At 43.0% G+C, this 21,890-nt stretch overlaps 1 protein-coding gene across 3 annotated transcripts in view; it reads left to right on the top strand.

The window, feature by feature from the left end:
* The window catches only part of ATP11A (ATPase phospholipid transporting 11A), a 661,076-nt gene that overhangs the window by 421,787 nt on the left and 217,399 nt on the right, over positions 1-21,890 (top strand). For all 3 annotated transcript variants that reach the window (XM_069205024.1, XM_069205022.1, XM_069205021.1), the window contains exon 11: positions 10,205-10,355. In XM_069205024.1, coding sequence (XP_069061125.1) covers positions 10,205-10,355 — 151 coding nt within the window. The remainder of the gene's footprint in view (positions 1-10,204; positions 10,356-21,890) is intronic.

Genomic DNA, 21,890 nt, shown 5'->3' on the forward strand with positions numbered 1-21,890 from the left:
TGGGCTGCCGAAATGCCCACTAGACACCAGGGATGTTTTTTAAATTTATTTATGCATAAGGGGAGCAAGGGCCGCTCCCCAGGGGGCCAATTTTAATTAGGCCTTTTCTGCCCTCCCTGGGGGCAGATCGGCCTACTGTAATTAGCCTATTTTAATTAGGCTGTCTGCCCCCAAGGGGGGCAGAGACCACTAGGCACCAGAGATTTTTTTATTTATTTACTAATGGGGAGTAATCTCTTAGGCAAGGGTCACTCCCCTAGGTGGCAATTTTATTTTAGGCCATTTCTGCCCCCATTGGGGGCAGTGAGCTTCACATGCACCTGCACCATTTTCCTACCCACAATGCCCTGCAAACCTCGAAGTTTGCTTGAAATCACACCTTTTTCCCACATTTTTGTGATAGCAATTTTGTGGATTCCTGCAGATTCTGAAAGGTTCTATCACCCAGCATTGTCGCATTTATACCCATTAAAAATTCCGCCCCACTTGTCAGCCTAAAAGTTTTTTTCCAAACTGCCCTTTTGGACTCACTTTGGTTCCCCCTCAATTTTAACATGTTTTCGGCTCTTCCCTGTCACAGGCACTTGGCCCACCTACACAAGTGAGGTATCATTTTTATCAGGAGACTGAGGGGAACGTTGAGTGGTAGGAAATTTGTGCAGATGCGGTGATCCCACACAGAAATGTAGAAAAATTTGATTTTTTTTTTTAGCTAAATTTGAGGTTTGCTGAGGAGTCTGGGTAAAAAAACATGGGAGGTCCACGCAAGTCACACCTCCCTGGACTCCCTCGGGTGTCTAGTTTTCAGAAATGTCTGGGTTTGGTAGGTTTCCCTAGATGGCTGCTGAGCCCAAGACCAAAAACGCAGGTGCCCCCCTCCGCAAAAACAGATAGTTTTGTATTTGATAATTTGTATGTGTCCATATAGTGTTTTGTGGCATTTCCTGTCGCGGGCAATAGGCCTACCCACACAAGTGAGGTACCATTTTTATCGGGAGACATGGGGGGAACGCTGGGTGGAAGGAAGTTTGTGACTCCCCTTAGATTCCAGGACTTTGCAGCGCCGAAATGTGAGGAAAAAGTGTTTTTTTTGCCAAATTTTGAGGTTTGCTAAGGATTCTGGGCAACAGAACGTGGTGAGAGCACCACAAATTACCCCATTCTGGGTTCCCCTGTCTCTAGTTTTCGGAAATGCCCAGGTTTACTAGGTTTTTCTAGGTGCCGGATGAGCTAGAGGTCAAAATCCACAGCTAGGCACTTTGCAAAAAACAGGTCAGTTTTCTTTGGGAAAATGTGATATGTCCGTGTCGTGTTTTGGGGCATTTCCTGTTGCGGTCACTAGGCCTACTCACACAAGTGAGGTACCATTTTTATTGGGAGACTTGAAGGAACACAGAATAGCAGAACAAGTGTTATTGCCCCTTGTCCCAGTGTGTAAAAAAGACGTCTATTTGAGAAATGCCCTGTAATTCACTAGTATGGGGACCAAGGAATTCAGAGATGTGCAAATAACCACTGCTTCTCAACACCTTATCTTGTGCCCATTTTGGAAATGCGAAGGTTTTCTTGATAGCTATTTTTCACTCTTTATATTTGACTAAATTAATTGCTGTATACCCGGTATACAATGAAATCCCATTGCAAGGTGCAGCTCATTTATTGGCTCTCAGAAGAGTCCAGCAGATGTAATGGTATATTGCTTTTGAAAATCTGACATCGCAGGAAAAAGTTACAGAGTATAACGTGGAGAAAATGGCAGTTTTTTTCACCTCAATTTCAATATTTATTTATTTCAACTGGTATTTTCTGTATGAAAATCTTGTAGGATCTACACAAATGACCCCTTGCTTAAGAACGTTGTCTACTTTTTAGAAATGTTTAGCGGTCTGGGATCCAGCATTGGTTTCACACCCATTTCTGTCACTAACTGGAAGGAGGCTTAAAGCACAAAAAATAGTAAAAATGGGGTATGTCCCAGTAAAATGCCAAAATTGTTTTGAAAAATGTGGTTTTCTAATTAAAGTATACCTGTTCTTGAAACCTGGGAACATGGTGATTTTAGCACAGCAAACCCTTTGTTGATGCCATTTTCATGGGAAAAAAACACAAGCCTTCTTCTGCAGCCCTTCTTTCCCATTTAAAAAAAAAAAAAGAAAATCGCTGTATTTTGACTAATTTCTTGGTGTTTTCCAGGGGAACCCACAAACTCTGGGTACCTCTAGAATCCCCTGGGAAAAAAGGACGCAAATTTGGCATGGGTGCCTTATGGGGACAAAAAGTTATGAGGGCCGAAGCGCCAACTGCCCCAAATAGCCAAAAAATGGCCTGGCACCTGAGGTGGGAAAGGCCTGGCAGCGAAGGGGTTAAAAGACTGAACAGCATGTGTATAAGAAATTGAGTTATTGATTGAGAGAAGTGGAAGCCCCACTCAAGAAACAACCACAATCCATCAGGATGAACCACAAAAACACAGTAAATTACCCTAAGTATTTATGCAGCACTTAAACAGTGATAAAGTGAAACCACACCACAAGAAAAATCATAGACCAATTTAGAGTAGATTTTAAAAATTAGAATGGTACCATATTAACGAAAATCCAATCTGTAGAAGTGGAGATACTCAATTTTAAAGGTTTTAGTGAAAAAAGCACCTAAAAGCACAAAGTGCCACCAAGGTCATCTAATCACAGTACACTCAGGGAAAGTGACAAGTTTAGACTGACTGTAAGGACTCCAGGCTGGACACGGACATTTAAGTCTGGAACAAATAGTTCCATTCGCGTTGGAGGAGGCCGCAAGGAGAAAGCTTTTGCCATGAACAGAAGGTCGAGCATCCTGGATGGCCATTGCTATAGCGTGATGATCTGGTCATCAGTGGAGCTTCACATTGTTGGTCATTCTGGGTATTCACTTGGCACAAAGAGCAGGTCATCCTGGAGCCTTGCGTTGGTCGTCATCATGGGCAGCAGAGTTTCGGCATGAATGGGTCAGTTCGCTGTTGCAGGGACTCCAACTTCACTGTTTCTTCCTGGAGGACCTTCCACTGATCCCAGCCAAAGGTCCAAGAGCTGGGAGGCACTTCTTGGGATCAGAACTCACTCGTGCAGAGGCCAGCAGAAGCGCCCAGGTAGGTTCAGGCAAGTCCAGTTGCAGCTGGTCCACTGAGCAGTTGCAGGGGTGCCTCTGAAGCTTGCTGTGTCCATGTGGCTCACACAGGAGGTCAGCTAACTGACCCATGGAGTCTCTCTGGGTATACTGGGTTCAAGGCAAGCAGGTCCAATATTTCTTCTTCCGACAGCAAAGCAGTTCTTAAAGCTCACTGTGCCATGGGAACCAAGCTATACCCATCAGAAGAGCCCTAACTAGAGTGAAGCCGGTCCTAGGTTGTGTTCGGGTTCAGGGAGGACCTGCCTGGCAGTTAGGGCTGGACTGTTCCAATTAGGAGCAAGGTCAAGACTGCTATTCATGTGGCAGGGTTGAAACTGATGTGGCATGGTGGGCATAAAACAGCGGATTGGAATGCGGCCCTAAGAGATTGTCGGTGGCTGAAATTAATTTCAGAATTCCTTCCATCACCTTATTGTTTTTGCATGTAGCACCCTAAGTGTGCCGGGTATGCCCAGATGTGGGTCCCTGGCTCACTGCGCCACTGGAACCAAGCTATACCTGGCTGAAGATCCCTAACTAGGGCAAAACCAGTTCTAGGTTGCTTGTGTTCTAGTTCAGGGAGGACCTAGCCCAGGCAGTTTGGGCTGGACTGTCCCCATGAGGAGCAGGTTCAAGACTGATTTGCATATGGCTGGGTCCAAACTGAGGTGGCATTGTGGGCAAGAACGATGTATTGTGATGCAGCCCAAGCGGTTGCCAGTGACTGAGATTAATTTGAGCATTGTATCCATAACCTTGTTGTTTTTGGATTTATAGGAAGGCATTTTTGTTATATTTGTTGCTTTTGGTTCTTCGATATCTTAATGAGACTCCTTGTCCACAACCTTGAACTCTAGATCGTTCCTAAATTTCCAAGCCTGGACCATTTTGTCTTTCACTGCCTACTACCCCTGCCACGAAATACCAGGAAAAGAATCAAGGCTCCAAACGTTACTTAGACTGAGTGGGTGGTAAATAAATTGCAGTGAATTGCAAGAACCACAAAGGGTAAAGGAACATTTGGAAAGAAACGCCGATTACGCAGCTTGTTTGATCATCGTTTTTACTGCTTGTGTTAAGACGTTTGTCATTTATTTAAACTTTTCTTTTGTATTAAAACGTTGTTTTGCTTTGGATTGATTTTGTATTTAGTTTCGCATAGCAGGTTATTGATTCCCTCCTCTGTAGTGAACAAAGCTCTCGCAGTGTTCAAGTAATATTCATTAACTGAGATTGTTCTTCCTTCTTGCTGCTTAGAGTTTTGACATTATTTCAGGACTCTGGCATTTTCCACTTTAAGCATTCCTGGTATATATTGATCGACAAGAAGACTATGATGCTCTGATGTCTTTTGGCAAGAAAGAACGTGACCTTGAAAAGTGAAGTGTACCGCCACCTCCAAGAAACTCTGAATTTTCCAAAGGACTTTTACTGTAACCTTCCATAATGTAGAGCTAGGCTGTATTCTTTAGGAAACCTGAATACCCATTGTGTGTCAAATATGGGGTTTCTACTGGTAATCAGTTAATAGGAATTTCATTTTCGATGGAATTAAATTGAGCTAAACCAGATTAACATACCTAAATTGCTGTATCGAAATTATCTGAAAGGAATTGTATTACAAAACTTTGATAAAGAGATTTCAGTTGTACTGCAAAATGTTTTTTTTTCCCAAATCAACAGATTTGAGTAATTTTAAAAGTAATTTTAATTGTTTCGATGCAAAATTTGAATTTTAATGACTAGGTAAACTTGCATAATTTACAAAGTGGTCAGTAAACCAAAGTGACGAAAATGGTCCATACACGACTTATTTTTATTTTAACAACTCAGCACAACTACCTACTGGCACAATATTCCTCAGTACAATGATATATGCACGTTCTAATCATATCCCACCTTGCAGTGTGTGTTTGACATGCAGGCAAGTTAGTTGTATCTTGTGTTAATGCATGCGTCAGTACAACATATAGTGATCATAAAGCCACATAGTAAAAAGATGAGAAAGAAAGTGAAACGATGCACCTATTTCATTTTTAAAAAATATGGCATTATTAAAAAAATACAGAAACGCACACGTTTTCCTTTCAAAGTTGTAGGCCAGCATTCAAACCTTCAACTGAAAAATACGTTATTTATGCCACATAGTGCAATTTTAAGTGCTGTTATAGTTTAGCTGCAAGAATCTATCACAATAAATGTATAAGGCGTTTTCGGAAAATAGGGGAACAAAATACCTCACTCAGGGGAGACTTTTCACGAGACAATGGATTGTACGTTATTCAGAGAACCAACTTTTTTAGATTAAAAAGTAATCATGATCACTATGTAGTGGTTGCTGTTGGAATATAGAGACAGCAAAGGACTGTTCTGTTTAGAAGTGACTTAAAGTGATTCTCTCAAGCATGCTCGCAGGACAGGACTTTTGAGGAATCGAAGCAAAAATAATGCAGCAGGTATTATTGGGACCATAGGCGTGTAGAGGATGGAAATAATCGTGTTAGAATTAAAGACTAATGTGAATGTTTCATGTACAGAATGAGGGGACTCATTTAAGTAATCCACCTATTAGGAAGAGAAGAAACAACTTCAGTGCATATTTAAAATACATAAAAAAAAATAGGGGGAACATTGACGATGTACGACATGGAGAGAAACACATTTTTAAGAGTTTTGCAGCGGAAAAGTGACCGGGGAACTAATTTCGAAAAATTAAATATTCCTACACCACAAAATATCACAAAAACAATTTTCTGAAAAGCAATCTGTTTCATTTTTCATCTCATTTATGTTGTGGAACACAAATTAAACTGGACGTGTAATCCAGTATGTTACTTGCGTTGATAAGAGTTTCATGTATTCCTTCGCCTTGTAGCTGTTAGAGTGTTAGAGGATTGCATTTCACTTAAAGCCCCAGATAAGCTTTGAAAGCAGCTGGTAAAAATCCCCAGATGTAATCGTTGATCCGACTCTGAAATCCCTGCAACATAACAGGAAGTGCACCTTGCCTTTAATACTGACAAGATACTCCATTCTCAAAACCTGAGCCTACCCTTAACCCTTTTAGGGTTATTATTCAGTTTGCTTTATTTTAGAGTGTACTTTTTGTCCACATCTCCATCTCTGAAGCATGCGTTTTTTTTACTGTTTAAACAGCTATTGTGTGCCATTTTCAGAGTTGTATGTTGAACCGATGAGGACATTTGCAGAGTGATATGTTTCCCACTTCCTTTGTAGTTTAGGCACTAAACTAATGGTGCTCGTGTTGCAACTAGTAAGATAATTAACATTGCCAGTATTTTCTTTTTTTGCGCAAGTACCAGTGGTGAAGACTCTACAAAGCTGAGTTACTCTACTGAGACTTGGTGCTGTGTGGTAGGCAAATACAACTTAACAGGAATCTCTGTCGACTTTGCAAATGTTTCGAATCAGCAGTGTGTCAAGATTCTGGTAGTTATTGTGGCGCTTAGTTTTTTAAATGCTTCTGTCTTTTATGCATTGCCAATTTCTGTACACTAACCATTACAACTGAGCTTTAACAAGGTTGATACCGTTTAAAGTTGCCTTTTAGATTGTAAAGATGAAATTTAACTCTGCGCAGCAACCTCACCCTTGTAGGTCATGCCCCAAAATAAAGTACAGGCATAAATGCATTTCTGCAGTGAGTCATTTCATATTCCTTGCTGTGAAGAAGATTGCACCCGTGTACATTTTTGTTTTAAATACATCAAACCACCTTCATGATAGAAGAGTAAAAAACAAAAAGTGGGTAAGCTTTTTAACTGTTCCAGGATGGCTGCCCATGCATGCTCCAATCTGCAACAGCCATTGTTGAATGGATCATCTTAAAGCATAATACAGTACATTGCAAAGTGGCCAACTACAAACATAGCACCCATTTTGGGGTTAAAAGCATTTTTTAAAGCCAATAAGTTTCATGCAAGACCTGTTGGCTTTGCCAACACTAGTGCTATTTTGTGGACCATTATGTCAACAACTAATCTTTCAGCAGAGTCTCTAGAGGTCTGAACGATCTGTGTTATAAAACCTCACTGAGCTACTTCCACCTGGCTTTAACAGCACGTGATTGTGTGACTACCCAAACCTGATTTGGCCTTTTTGGCTGTCTAAAAATTATCACTATGCTTTATTTCATTTCTTGATACTTGGGATCTGGCTGTCAGCTAATTTGAGATTAGCTTTTTCATCTGAGGTTCATGACATGCTCCTTCAGCTGGGTCTGATTGATTCGTTTTAGGTATCTATGTTTGACCCCAGGTCACATGTTCAAATCCAAGGGGGTCCACTTTTCCTTTTATCCACTTGAAGTAGCATAAATGAGTACCATTGATTTGCGTAACAATAAACATCTGTTATATAGAGCTAAGAAACCACTGGGAGTGTACTTTACAACTACACTTATTGAGCTTCAGCCAACTATTCCTTGTTTGCCCCAATAATTTTATAAGGACAAAAATGCAAGAAAAGGCACTCTCTGTGTTTCAGCCCAGACTGTGGAATGTTCTCAACATCTCCAAAGGTCTCAACAGAATAAAGGCTGATTCAGGAAGGACCTAAAAATCTTTCTGTTGAGAAAAGTATTTTGGCTGCTGGATTGTGTGTCAAGCCAGAACTAAGCCCGCCGCCCTAAAACCTTTTCTTCAGTGGATGCAACCCAGTTGCGCAATGCTGCTGATGTCTGTTTACCTGATAGCAGTCGCTAGTGCCCACTAGTTCTGCTCATCAGAGGAGGTTGTGAAATGTATGGTGGGAAAAAGAATGATGGGTTGTCATGATATCCCAAGCGGTTGCCAATGGTTTGACAAATTGTAAGCCTTCCTCCCATCACCTTTTGTGTGTTTGATGTACCAACTCAATGGAAAGGGTTTTCCCAAATGTGAGTCCCATGCTTACTCTGCCACTGGAACCAAGCTACGCCCGACTGAAGAGCCTCAGTCAGATTGAAACCTGTCTTGGGTTGCTTATGTTCCGGTTCAGGGAGGACCTGGCCTGGACGTTTTGGCTGACTCGTCAAGACTGATTTGCAAATGGCTGGGTTCAAACTGAAGTGGCATGGTGGGCAAAAGAATGATGGATTGGGATGCTATCTTGCCCAGGTACTGGTGGTTAGATAAATTGCAAGGATCCCTCCATCACCTTTTTGGTGTTTGATATAAATTAATTTGGTCACTGGCCAAAGAATATTCCAGATTCGTTTGGGTGATCCTTTTACCTGTCACTTGTGTATGCCATATTCATGTCTGACTGAGGCCTATATTATCCCTGACCCCCCTCACCTCTAGCCTCTGTTTTCTATCTTGATGCTCTCTACAATGCCTACGTTTTGTTGTTACTGTATAAAGTTTGATAACATGCCTATATTCTGTGTTTATAATGTACTTATAGTTTCTCTGCCCTTTATGCCATAAGGTATTGGAAAAAAAATACAAAATATCAATAAGCTCTATATGCAGTTATTCTCTCACCATCATGCTAATGTTCTCACGCACCTCATCCACTTCTTCACCCTGGGAGAACTAATACAAAAGGGCATGATGTTCTGAACAGTGGGGGTTGCGCACCAAACCATCCAGGGAGCTTCTCCTACTAGGGTATGTGATATCTCCCGTCAGCGTGAATCAGGGTTATCATTGGGTTGTACTAGCCATGGCGGTATTCAACCTTCATGTGCGTATGCAGCTTTCATATCTTGCTTCTCGCGTTTGCAGATGGGCTACTGAAAATTAGGGTCGTAGGCTAAGTCAAATACAAAATAATTTTTATGTCTTTGTTTTGTGCTGGCTGAGCAGTTGACAGAGAATGTACTCACCAATGACCTGCAACCCTCTGATACTACTTATTGCACATCTCTATGTTGGCTTCTTTCTGGTAAGGTGTGAGGGACGGTTTGTTGTATACCTGTCAGTTTCCTTTGCTTCCAAGGGGAGATGACCAAACATGTGAATACAAATTATTTTCACATTATGCTGTGTCAAAGCAGATAAAGGTATGTGCACTGGTTCCCTACCAAGTCAAGAACAGAAAGTGTCAACCCACAGCCATTTCCAGAGTCGAGTGTCTCCAGTTTGTTGTTAATGCCATCATTATCAGGCTGATGTAAGCCCTATTCAAATACATTCTGTTACTATTTTTTTGCTATTTTTTTAAATACAGGACTCAAGGGTTTCTGAGTCAATGTAAACAACCCCCAGCACTGAAGGTTTATCCATGACCCCGCACCACTCAATGCCCTTCATCTTGATGGTCTTTACTTTAATGTCGAATGAGCTTGCTTTACCATGTTATTTCGTTGTGCACTCAGCAATGTTTCACTCTAACTTTTCAACTTGATCCATATCAGTTTGTTTGTCATAAAGAAAGAGATTAAATAAGTGCTGTTGCAGACTCGTGTTTTAGTAGTTTTGATTCAGAGCAGTTGACCATGGTAGCCTATTTGAACTCTCTAGGTCTGATTCATAAAGATATTCTTATGAGTGAGTGTCCCTTACTTTTCCCTTACTTTGGTGTTACTCCTGAATTCAAAGAGTAAGCCAGGAGTATTCTAAGACTAAGTCTGAGTGAAATCTTTATGACTCAAGCCCTCTGTGTCCTTCAGCATAATTCATTATTATGTGCTTGAAAGGTTCGGAATTTTGTTGAAGTTAGAGATGAGGCACTAAAATGATTACTATCATTTGTCTCATTGTATTGATGTATAGTCAGTCAAACCTCAATCTTATGTGATACGGTCTTGCCCTTTCATAAATGTATGCCTGTCTTAATATGTTTCATGCTTTTTATTTTGCTAAATTGCAATATGAGAGTCGCCAGCTATTTAAAATTTTGACTATATTGCATAATATTACATCCTGTTATTGCATGTGTATATTTTCAGCATTAAAATGATTGCTTAATACTGCTAATTGAGTTCTTATCAGATTTCTACGAATTTGAATCTTGAAAGTTGAAGTAATTGTGGCCCTTGACATCTCATTTGAATTAACATTTGGCATGTAAGTCTACATATGAGATAATACAATTGTTTCTCTTCCCTTAGGTCAATGAATGCATTCCTGATCGTTTACCTCTGTATCCTTATCAGTAAAGCTCTAATAGATACAGTACTAAAGTACTTCTGGCAGAGTGCATCTAATCGGGATGATCCTTGGTATAACCAGAAAACTGAATCAGAGAGACAAAGAAACCAGGTACAGACTACCATTCATAAGGTTGTGGGTTGGCGTGTTGGTCTGGGCACGCCTGTAACATCCAGCACAATCATAGATCATGTTTTATATGTGATTACTTGTCTGATTAGTGAGATATAAAGGCTACAGATGTAAATAAGGCATATGCATAATGACTTATGAAATAACTTTGCGATAAGAATAACCTACTACCAGTTCTCAATTATGTAAAATTAAATTTCTCTTCAACTGTTTTAACTAATATCAGAGGATGGTGACAGTTTGTCAGCAGAGAAAAGGTAGGCTATTTGGAGGAATAATAAGCTACCTCAGTTTATTTTAAGAATCTCCCAAAGGTCTGATGGGAACTGAACCCTCAACCTTGGACCCCCATTGACAGAGTGCACTTACAAAAGTCATAAAATCAAAAGCAAAAAATTAATGACCTCTTCTTCATCGGTAGCATAATGGAACACAAGCTTATGGCCAGATAAAATTGCCAAACTTGTTGATCCTATGAGTCAGAGGTGCAGAAATTCTATCCTTAGTTGATTCCCTTTTGTATACATGCCGATAGTTAATTCTGTCATTCAGTCTTGTCTTGACTACTCTAATTCAGTCTACCTTGAATCTCTAGACATAGGGGGTCATTCCAATATTGGCGGGCGGCGGGCACCGCCCGCCAAGCGGAAACCGCCAATTGGCCGCTCCGCGGTCAAAAGACTGCGGAGGCCATTCTGGCTTTCCCGCTGGGCCGGCGGGCGCCCGCCGGCCCAGCGGGAAAGGCCCTGCAACCCAGAAGCCGGCTCCGAATGGAGCCGGCGGTGTTGCAGGGGTGCGACGGGTGCAGTTACACCTATCGCGATTTTCACTGTCTGCTAAGCAGACAGTGAAAATCATGCTGGGGCCCTGTTAGGGGGCCCCTGCACTGCCCATGCCAGTGGCATGGGCAGTGCAGGGGCCCCCAGGGGCCCCACAACACCCGTTCCCGCCATCCTGTTCCTGACTGTAAAAACCGCCAGAAACAGGGTGGCGGGAAGGGGGTCGGAATCTCCATGGCGGCGCTGCTTGCAGCGCCGCCATGGAGATTCAGCCCAGACAGGGGAAATCCGGTGGGAAACCGCTGGATCCCCTTTTCTGACCGCGGCTTTACCACCGCGGTCAGAATGGGCAGGGAAGCACCGCCAGCCTGTTGGCGGTGCTTCCGTGGTCATCCACCCTGGCGGTCGATGACCGCCAGGGTTGGAATGACCCCTATAGTCTTAAATTGACTGAAACTTGCTCAGAGTGCTTCAATCAAAGCGCTTGCAAAAAGCTCCGATCACCTTCCTCACTGGCCCAATAACTTTCCTTCAATATACTGTCACACTCCCTCAGATTTGTATACCAGTTTTTACTTCTTGCCACTACTAGGACGAGTATGCACTTACAGAGACTGTGCTTTTTCTACAGCTGCAGCCAAACTGGAACTCTCTCTTGTTTTGAGTTTATGAGCATATACAAATGTTTGAGGAATATGTGGCTGTAGATACACATGTTCTGCATACTTTTGCCATCTAGTTTTGGGTCAGATGTGTGCATGTTGTTTTTCTTCCAAGATCCTTTCAGTTCACGAGGCTGTGTGACTCACTGTGTTGGTAATGTGCATGGGCATCAACTCCATTGTTTTCTCTCCATCATAGGGTTTGGACTTGTGCTTCTGTGCTCTTATTTGAGATCAGTGTTGGTACTCTTTCGGCTCCCACCATACTTCTGACCATCAGTATTGTTGTTTAGAATGCCATCCCTTTCTTCATTCCATATCGCGTCGAAGAATCGATCTCCTCTGGGTGATTCTGGGATGGGTCTCGCCCCCTATGGGCCTTACCCTTCGGGGCCTTTGTTTCTTGGATCTTTGAATTGTTCCATGCAATGTTGCAAGGATATTGGAACAAATGTCCTGTAGGTATTGTCCTTGATGCCATTCCAAATATCCACAGACTACCTTCATCTGGTATATAATCTTTACAGTACAACCAGCTTGGTTGTGACACCTGCCGCTCCTCCAGATCTAAAAAGACCCTCCGTGGCCATGGGGCCCAATGTTTGGAGATGTCCCACAGGGGCAGCAAAGATCCTGTGGGACTCTTTGGTGCAAAAGTTCATCCGAAACACCATGCCAAGGTGTCTGCAGCCAACAAAGAGGTGTACTCACCAGAGGACTTACCAGCTACCCAGAAAGTTGTGAGAACACAACGTCCCCCTCCTCAGTAAAGCTCCTAAACAAAGCAGACCTCCTCGAAAGGCTGAACAATGACCCAAAAGCATCAGAAACACTCCATCGGGCCACTACTGCCTTCCGACCATGGCAGGCACTGATCATCAACTTCAGATGTAACTCTCTGCCGCTTCTTGGTGCTGAAAAAACCTACCAAGTCAGTCGGCTCAGCTCAGACCACGACAGGCTCAGCTTCAAGCAAAATGTCAGTACCAAAACATATACAAGCACCAGCCCCACCAGCACCAAAACCAACATCGGCGCCTTAGCCTTTGGCGTTGAAGACACCCACCACCACAGTTGGCCCCAAAGTGGTCGAGTCACTCCTCCATCGGCTCAAAGAAGAGATCGACGCCCGTCAGAATTTTTTTAAAAATTCATCCCTAGATGGGGTAAATCATTACTCAATCACCTAAAGTTGCCACAATCCACCGAAAAGACAGCTTTCTTTCAGGAGGAATTGTATGAAGCCTCAGTTCCTAAAGCAAGGAAGAAATCGAACCAGCCCATTACCCGCACCTCCATCACCAGCACAGGCTAAGCAGGAACCTTCTCTCCCCCCCCACCCCACTCCTCACATGGAGAGCCCCTTTCAAACATGCCATGAGGAATTGGAGGGTGAAGAACCAATTCCTTTTTCACCACAGCCAGACCCCTGGGACACTTACAATGCTGAGCCCCATGCAGACACTGACCCTGATCTGACCCAACTCGTCCTCCCTACCAGATGATTCCTCCACTTACCGTGGCTGTTTGCCATTGCCGCAGTTTATCATAAGATTCCTCTCTGTTCTGATCCTAAAGAGGAGGATTTTTTTATTTGAGACACTCTTCTCAATAAAACACACTGCACAATACCGGACTATGTTAAAAGGTATGTTGCTACACACTAGGGAGATTTTCCAGACCCCTGTCCTTGCAGGGGTGATATCTCCTTGTGTAGATAAAAAATATCCCCTTCTGACCCCCACCTTTACATTCAAAGTCAGCTTACACCAGACTCTCTTTCGATTCGACTATAAAGAGGGCTAACTCCCAAACAACTGTAGAAGCCCTCCTGCCTGACAGAGGGTATCAGCTCCGTCTGCTAACTACTGGCAAAGATCTCTTAAGTAGGTATGACAGAGCCTCATGCAACGAAATGGAGGAACTCCTCCAGTACCTCCCCGAAGAACACTGTAAGTGAGGGTATGAGTTAGTGTCTGATGGGAAATTAATTTCAAACACAAATGTAAGATGTGTCCTTGATGCCTCCAACACAGCTGCTCAGGGCATCAACTCAAGCCTCTTTCTCAAATAACATGCACTGCTGCGCATATCAGGCTTTAAGCTTGAAGTTCAGCAGAACTTGTTAGCTCTCCCATTTGATGGAGAACATCTTTTTGGGACCCAGGTGCATCAACTATTGGAGAAAATGAAAAAAGACAATGAGACCTCAAAGGCGATGGGCACACTTCAAACACCCACTTTTTGAGGTTCCACTGCACGTCCTTCTGTGGAGATTCCAACAGGCTTCCCCTGAAATCTCCACAACATACAATTGTCTGCAAAACTAGGCACCCTCAGGTAGAGGTTATTCTAGAGGCTCCTACAGGGGAAATAATTGCTTCCCCTACCACATCAACCAAACCCTGACTAACCACTCATGCTCCTCCAATCTCAAAACACCTGTTGGGAGTCATTTACAACAGTTTCTACCCGTATGGTGGGACATCACTTCTGAGCAGTGGGTGCTGGACATAGTACAGAAAAGTTATTGCTTGGAGTTAACTACCTCATCTCCCACAATACTACCCTGCAAACACAGACTCTCACCAGAGGGCATAAAACTGCTCAAGGAAGGGGTACAGTCCCTCCTTCTCAAAGGCACCACCGAAGAAGTACAACCTCAACCACAAGGGTTAGGAGTGTGCTCCCTTGTATTTTTTAATACCTAAAAAAAGATGGCTCCCTCAGGTCCATCCTCGACCTAAGGCCTCTAACTAAATACATTGTCTAAGAACATTTCCATATGTTCACCCTCCAGGATATTATACCACATCTGCAGCAGGTCAACTTTACGACCGCACTCAACTTGAAGAATGCACATTCTCACATGCTTACACACCCAATGCATCTGTTACCTCAGGTTTGTGGTAAATGGCAAACACTATCAGTTCAAAGTACTCCCCTTTGGATTCTCTACAGCTCCCCAAGTCTTCACAAAGTGCCTTGCAGTAGTGGCCGTGCACCTTTGAAAGCAGGGAATTCACATCTTTTCTTATCTAGACGACTGTCTCATCAAGAGCTCCCCTGCCAGTTATGCAGTGAACACACTTGGGCCACTTTATATGTTCCAACAGGCCAAAGGTGGTCAAGCAGTACACTGCACACTTTTTCAATCCACTGCAACAGCTGCAAGCCAGCCTCCTCTTTAAGGAGGACTGTTTTATAGTCTATGCATAGCATGTGTATCCACAGCAACACATGCCTTGAACTAAAAGTACTACTTACCCAGTAGACATCTGTTGTGGCATGCAGTGTTGTAGATTGACATGTGCCTACCGTCCTCCCTGGACACCTGTGACCATTGCAGTAATCTTTCTATTTTTTTCTCTTTCCCATGGACATACATCCTTGATGCCCATGCACATTACCAGCAAGCGGAGGAGTCACACAACCTCATGACTTGAAAGACTTCTTCAATAAGAACAACTTGCACACATCAGGACCTAAGACTAGATGGCAGAAGTATGCAGAGCATGTGACTCTACTATATGTCACAAACAGGTGTCTACTGTGTGAGTAATATTTTCCTTACTGTTTTAGATGCAAGCTGATAACCTGTTTTTTTATTAACTGAGAATGTTCTGGCCTATATGCCTGTTAATTGTTAGGGTTCACAGTGGTGTCCTCCTAAGGCACTAAGAAGCATTTGTGTAAGTGTGTAGGAGTCCTGTGCAAATGAGTTATAACATGACAACACACAGGAATCATAGTTCTTCCTAGACAATTGGCACATACGTGTTGCATTAAACACACAAAGGTGATAGGAGGATACATGCAAAAAGTCTAACCAAGGGCAAATCACTTTGGGTAGCATTCCAACTCATCGTTCCTTTGCACACAATAACACCTCAGATCAGACCCAGCTTTTGTTGCATAAACTGTGACTGGCATAGTTCCACAAGGTTTGCTTCCCACCCACAAGAGACGCAGGTGAACTTAGATTGATACACCAGCGCTGAATGTGAAAGGCAGGTTATTTTAGTCCCACAGAATTCCACTCAATACAGAATTGAAATAAAGTCATTGCTTTTGGGTTGCTAACCATCCCTGGGAAGGGATATGGGGCACTGTGGTAACAATAAACCTATTTCGCTGTTCACAGTATCATACACACAGCATTAAGATCTGCCAAAGTTTGGTTCCCCAAATACTTTTCTCATCGCTGTTACTTTTCCAATACTCATGTCCCTAGATAGCCAGATTCTAATTAAACTCAATAGAGTAGAATTTTTTTTAAACTGGTGTGGCTCCTTCAAAAAATAGAAAGCCAAAGGCTGTGATCTGTCCTCACTTTGGAAGTAGGGGAATTTCTTTGAAGACTTAGGGTGGCTATCAGGAAGCTGTGCCTTCCAGTGTTCCCATTGTGTGTATCTGTAAATCTGCCTTGGATAGCTATTCCTACACGTTTAATAATGTACATAATGGTGATAGCAATACATTTCTTGATAATTAGTTGAATTCAAATGAGGATCTTCATCATTCAAAGTAGAATATGCCTGCAAGTCAAACATCATTTGTTTAAAAGTGTCTGTATCTCACTCATCGGAAACGGAACCAGGAGTCATAATGCAGTTCATTGACACCTTAATTACGTATGGTAATTGCATTGTCTTAGTGGGCCTCATAATCTAATACAGCCCTTCTTCCGAGCTCTGTCATCGGACACTGGATAGTCTGTGATTTTGACAGTGTAGAAGTCTCCTTGAGCTCTGTGGCAGGAAGAATGGGGCTGTTTGCAAATCGTAGGGGATGCAATTGTTCTTCTGGAAATGAAATGTCCATTTAATAGTAGTAGAACGATGAACTTCATTGTCAGCCAGAGGATGAAAAGAAAAGTACCCCAGGTGGTCCAAACATAGGACCACAGTGTAATCAGGTACCTGTCACAAAGCCACTAGTAAGTGGGAAGCAAACTATGGCGGTGAGTGACTGTAGATTGAGTTGCAAAATCTTCAAAAGCATATCAAGAGTCAATCTGAAAGTCAGTGGGCTCTCAAGTTTTTCGAAAAGGGCACTATTTCAAGTGATGTTGCATCAAGTGGGAGTTCACAGTAAACCATGTAGTTGTGTTGAATAGTAGTGACCGTGGTGATGGCAATCTCAGGTTTATTTGATGAACTCAATGTTCTGCATGTATTGATCTTCTGAGTAGTCCCCGGCTGGGAACTCAAGCTAGTGGTGCTGTTTTGTTAGAGGGGTGTTGTATTCAGAGTGGGGAGAGGTTGAGAGATGCTACTCTGAATACTTCTTGTCCGCTGGGCTGGTCAGATGTAGGGGACTGCTAAAATAATGTATTTTCCCGTGGTCGATGGACCTTGTCTGTTCTCCGTGAGCCAGGGAAAGGATGCAGAATAAGAGTTTTATACCTTTCACCCCAAGAACAGTCAGAGGTGTTTTATGCCTTTTACCCCAAGAACAGTCAGAGGTGGTCTGTAGGATGGTTATTGTGGATTTATTTTCTCCAGGATTAGGTCCCCAGCTTTGGGAACACTCCCATCAGCAGCAGTCATGATCTTCTCTGCACAGGTGGTGGTGTCAGAGTGGCTCATGTTGGACAGCTTGTCTCTGACTTCTTGGATATCCTGTAAAACATTCAGATGTTTCTCCAACTCCAATTTCTTTCTTCACCACCTTCCCAGGATAATCTAAGCCAGGCATGTAGAGAGCACCTCCGAAGGGAACTCGTATGGAGTGTATCCCCGCAATACTGGTCTAGGCAAGATATTCAGTGCTCCCTGGACCACAGACAGGTTATGCTATCAACTAAGACCTCAACGTAGCACCCTAGCAGTCAAGGCTTGTTTAATTCTGTCATTGGCCCATTCAACAACGCCATTAGACTCCGCTCTAAACGGGTTGCTGAATTGCAGATGAACTCCCAGAGCAGACATTGAATCACTGTAAGCATTGGAGACAAACTCAGGACCGGCATTTGAAAGAAATAAATGAACTGCTCCAGTTGCCACCAGATACTGAAAATCTTTTACTGTTTCTGAAACATATGCATTTCTCTGTGAGCACACCTATAGGAATCAAGAACATGAATCAATTGCAGCCCACATGTATCGCTATTGGTTGGCGGATTGGATTGGACCAATATGGTCCAAGTAAATTACCCAGAAGGGAATATCAGTGACTGAAAGAGGGGCTGCTGAAGGTCATTTGACAGGAGAAGGATTAATTGTTTGCAAATGTCACACAGTAACATAATTCCTAGTCTGTTTGTATAAACCAGGCCACCAGTAGCATGACCTCATTGGCTTCCCTTATTAAGTATATGCACGATAAATTGTTAGGTTTTATCCTGTTGAGATGGTGTGTCTTCCCAGCTTGCTTATTAATGAACTCCAACTTATGTTATCTGACTACAGAAAGAGGTTTCCTTCAATGACTACACAGGTGGAAAAAAAATCCAACAGAATCTCTACCACCCTTAACTCAACCTTCCACTCCAGCACCGAGATTGACGTTTTTGCCAAAGTCTGTAAGGAGTACCCCGCAGAGAACATTTCTGCAGGACACGGATACCTCAGATGAGAAGAGGGAAGAAGAAGAGGTTCGGGACACACAATCTGAATGGGCTAATTACTTAATCCCTACTCCATCATCTCCATCACTTACCCCTGCGGACTTAAAAGTTATGAGGAATCGGGCTACAGTAATTGCCATATTACCAAGATTGAACAAGAAGTATAAAGCCTGGAAGATGCCCCATTGTGCCCAATTGACCATCCGAAAGTGAGTTCAGTAATAGCTCAGGTGGCGCAGATGCGCTCTAAGAATCCATCTACACCAGTTACGACACAGCCGGTTAAGGAAGGAAGACGATTAGACAACATTGCAAAGCAGTTTTCCTCTATTTCTGGGCTTACGGTTAGGGTGGCAAACGTCTTGGTTGGCTTTGGTAGATATGACAGACAGTTGTGGACGGATATTGACATATGTTGACCAGCTTCAGGATGAGGCAAAGGCAGAAGCAAAAAAGATTTTGCTAGAAGGAGAGTGCACCTCACCGGAGATCATCGACTGCACTGTGGATATTGCTACCACTGCTTTTAGACAACTAGCTGGTGCGACACTGCTTAGAAGGTGAGGCTGGCTTAAGGCTACCACCTTTAGACCAGAGTTGCAGAATAAGATCTTGGATCTTCCGTTTGCTGAAGAGGCTCTCTTTATCAAACAGAGAGGAGTCTGTGGTAATGACTAGCGGAGATCATTAAAGCATATCTTTATCAAACATATAGAGGAAGCGAAGTCTCCAAAGCGATTAAGACAGACACGGCAGGATCACTGAGTATGCTTCAGTTTAAAAAGTTGCCTTTTCGTGGCTCTGGAGGATGGAGGCATGTTATCTTACTAAGGGGGATTTCAGCACCTTCGCTACCCTTCCGACGCATCGTCAGTTCAACAGTTTTGTTTGCAGTACTAGCAAAGGCAACCAGCCCAAATAGGCTGCCCCCCAACCCCCCCCAGCCGGGGGTAGAGCAATGCATCAGTGAAAAGACACAAGTCGTTGCCAATGACCAGTTACAGGCTCTGGCTACCTCTTTGGCACCGTTTTTAATGATAGAAGGAAGAATATCTTAGTTCATACAAAAATGGCAGGAAATAACATCAGACCAGTGGGTATTAAAGATAGTTCAGTTTGGCCACACCTTCAAATTTACCTAAATTCCGCCTCTGCATCCTCCACATACCTCCATTCAAAACATCTAAAGCAGCTCATATTGAAGGTGAAGACCATGCGAAGGAAAGGAGCAATAGAAAGAGTTCCTTCCTTACAAAAGGGAAGAGGATTCTAATATGCAAGAACTGGAAAGAATGGCAACCTATCTTCAACCTCAGAAATCTCAACAAATACCTCAAACGTCAGTCCTTCTGCATGGTGACATCGCAGGATATTCTCCTACATCTGAATCACGGAGACGTTTCGGCGACCCAGGATCTACAAGCCACATATTTTCATATCCCAATCTCTCCTGCCCACAAACAAATCCTCTGATTTACAGTAGCCGGCAGCCATTTCTAGTTCAGGGTTCTTCCTTTAAGCCTAAAATCAGCCCCCATGATATTTACATAGTGTCTAGCTTCAGTGGCAGCATGGTTATGGAAACAGAAACACCAAGTATTTCCGTACTTAGACGATTGGCTCAAAAAGCACAGTGAATCCGTGCATCTCGCAGGTCAACACAGGTTTGCATAGCCCTATTCAATGAACTGGGTTTTACTCTAAATTGGAACAAATCAAAGTTCTTAACAACAAAAGTAACAACATTCTCTGGCGGCGACATTAGACACAATTAAAGACAAGGCCGCTCCCACATTGGAAAGACAAACCAAGCTCATGTCTTTAGCAAGCCTGATACAAAGAAAAAAGTTTATTTCAGTATGCCACTACAAGTCTCTGTTACGTATGATGTCCTCATGCATTCAGCTGCTTCCATCTTGTCGCCTAAGAATGTGACCCCTTCAAGAAGAATTAGACCTTCAGTGGCTTCAAAAGACAGGTTCATTCAACTACACTATATCAGTAACTCCACGCATGATCGAGGCACTTCACTGGTGGAAAAAACAACCAAACATTACAGTAGGCTTTCTTTTATGCTTTAATGATCTCCGCTAGTCATTACCACAGACTCCTCTCTGGATGGATGGGGGGCATATCTTCAAGACCTGCAGGTCAGCGGAAAGTGGAAGACCTCTTTTCGGAAATGTCACATCAATCTGTTGGAACTCAAAGCAGTATATCTGGGTCTACAAGCTTTTCTCCTCAGAATAAAACAATCTACTGTTTTCATACGTACAGGTAATACAACAACAATGTATTACTTGAACAAACAGGAAGCAACGAGATCTCTTCTGCCTCGAGAATCTCAAAATATTTGGAATCGGGCTATTCAAAATGGGGTGAGTTTAAGAGCAGAACAACAGGAAAACAGAACAAGATAGCGGACACTCAGCAGGTTCACATCATCCTGCCATAAGTGGTAATTGAATCAGAAGACACTCAACCAAGTATTCAGAAGATGGGGCAAACTCAATCTACCCCTCAGAATACCAAATGCCGCTTCTTCTCAAGTTGTGATCACCATCTGGGGTCGTGAGGGAATGCCTTCTTGATGGCATGGTGCGGGATTTTTCCCTATGCTTTTCCACCCATTCCCATGATTTCAAGAGTTCTCACAAAGATCAAGAGGGAACCAGCAAATTAATCCTGATAGCCCCATATTGACTTTGCCAACATTGGTTCTCGGACTGGTACCTATTCGCAGAGAGCGATCACTTTCCACTAAAGGTCTCGCTGGCTCTCCTGACAATGAATGGTGGTCAAGTCCTACACCTGGACCCCAAGTCACTGAAATTATCGTCCTGGCTCCTGAACACAATGAGTTCGCCCATCTAAACATCCATCCAGAATGTAGGAAAATACCCTTGAAGGCTAGAGCTGATAGCACAAACAAGACTTATTCTTCTAAATGGGAACGGTTTTGTCAATGATGCCAGAAAGAACAGATAAATCCACTATCTTCAGCACCAGAACAGATATTACCATATCTCCTTCATCTAACATCTTCAGGATTAGCTCATGCATCCATTAGGGTACACCTGGCGGCCATATCTCGTTTCAGACATTCCCCAATGTCTCCTTCTTTATAGTCCTCCAGGTTAATTAAGCAGTTCAGTTTCTCAAAGGACTATTTAGGGTCTTCCCTCCAGTAAAACCTCCCCTGCCTTCTTGGCACTTTCTCAACACATGAGACACCCATTTGAACCCATTCACAAAGCACACTTAAAATATTTATCTTGGAAGGTTGCTCTTCTTGTGTCTCTTCTGCCAAACGCATCAGTGAGATCCAGGCCCCTGCTATTTAAGAGCCTTTCCTTCAATTTAAAGAGGACAGGGTAGTCCTTCACACAAACCCGAAGTTTGTCCCTAAATTAACATTGAACTTCCACCTCAATGAGCATTTGGTCTTCAAGTTTTCTTCCCGAATCCGTCAACACCACCAGAGGGCGCTCTTCACTCACTA

This window comes from Pleurodeles waltl, chromosome 8 (assembly GCF_031143425.1).
Source record: "Pleurodeles waltl isolate 20211129_DDA chromosome 8, aPleWal1.hap1.20221129, whole genome shotgun sequence".
Lineage (NCBI taxonomy): Eukaryota > Metazoa > Chordata > Amphibia > Caudata > Salamandridae > Pleurodeles > Pleurodeles waltl.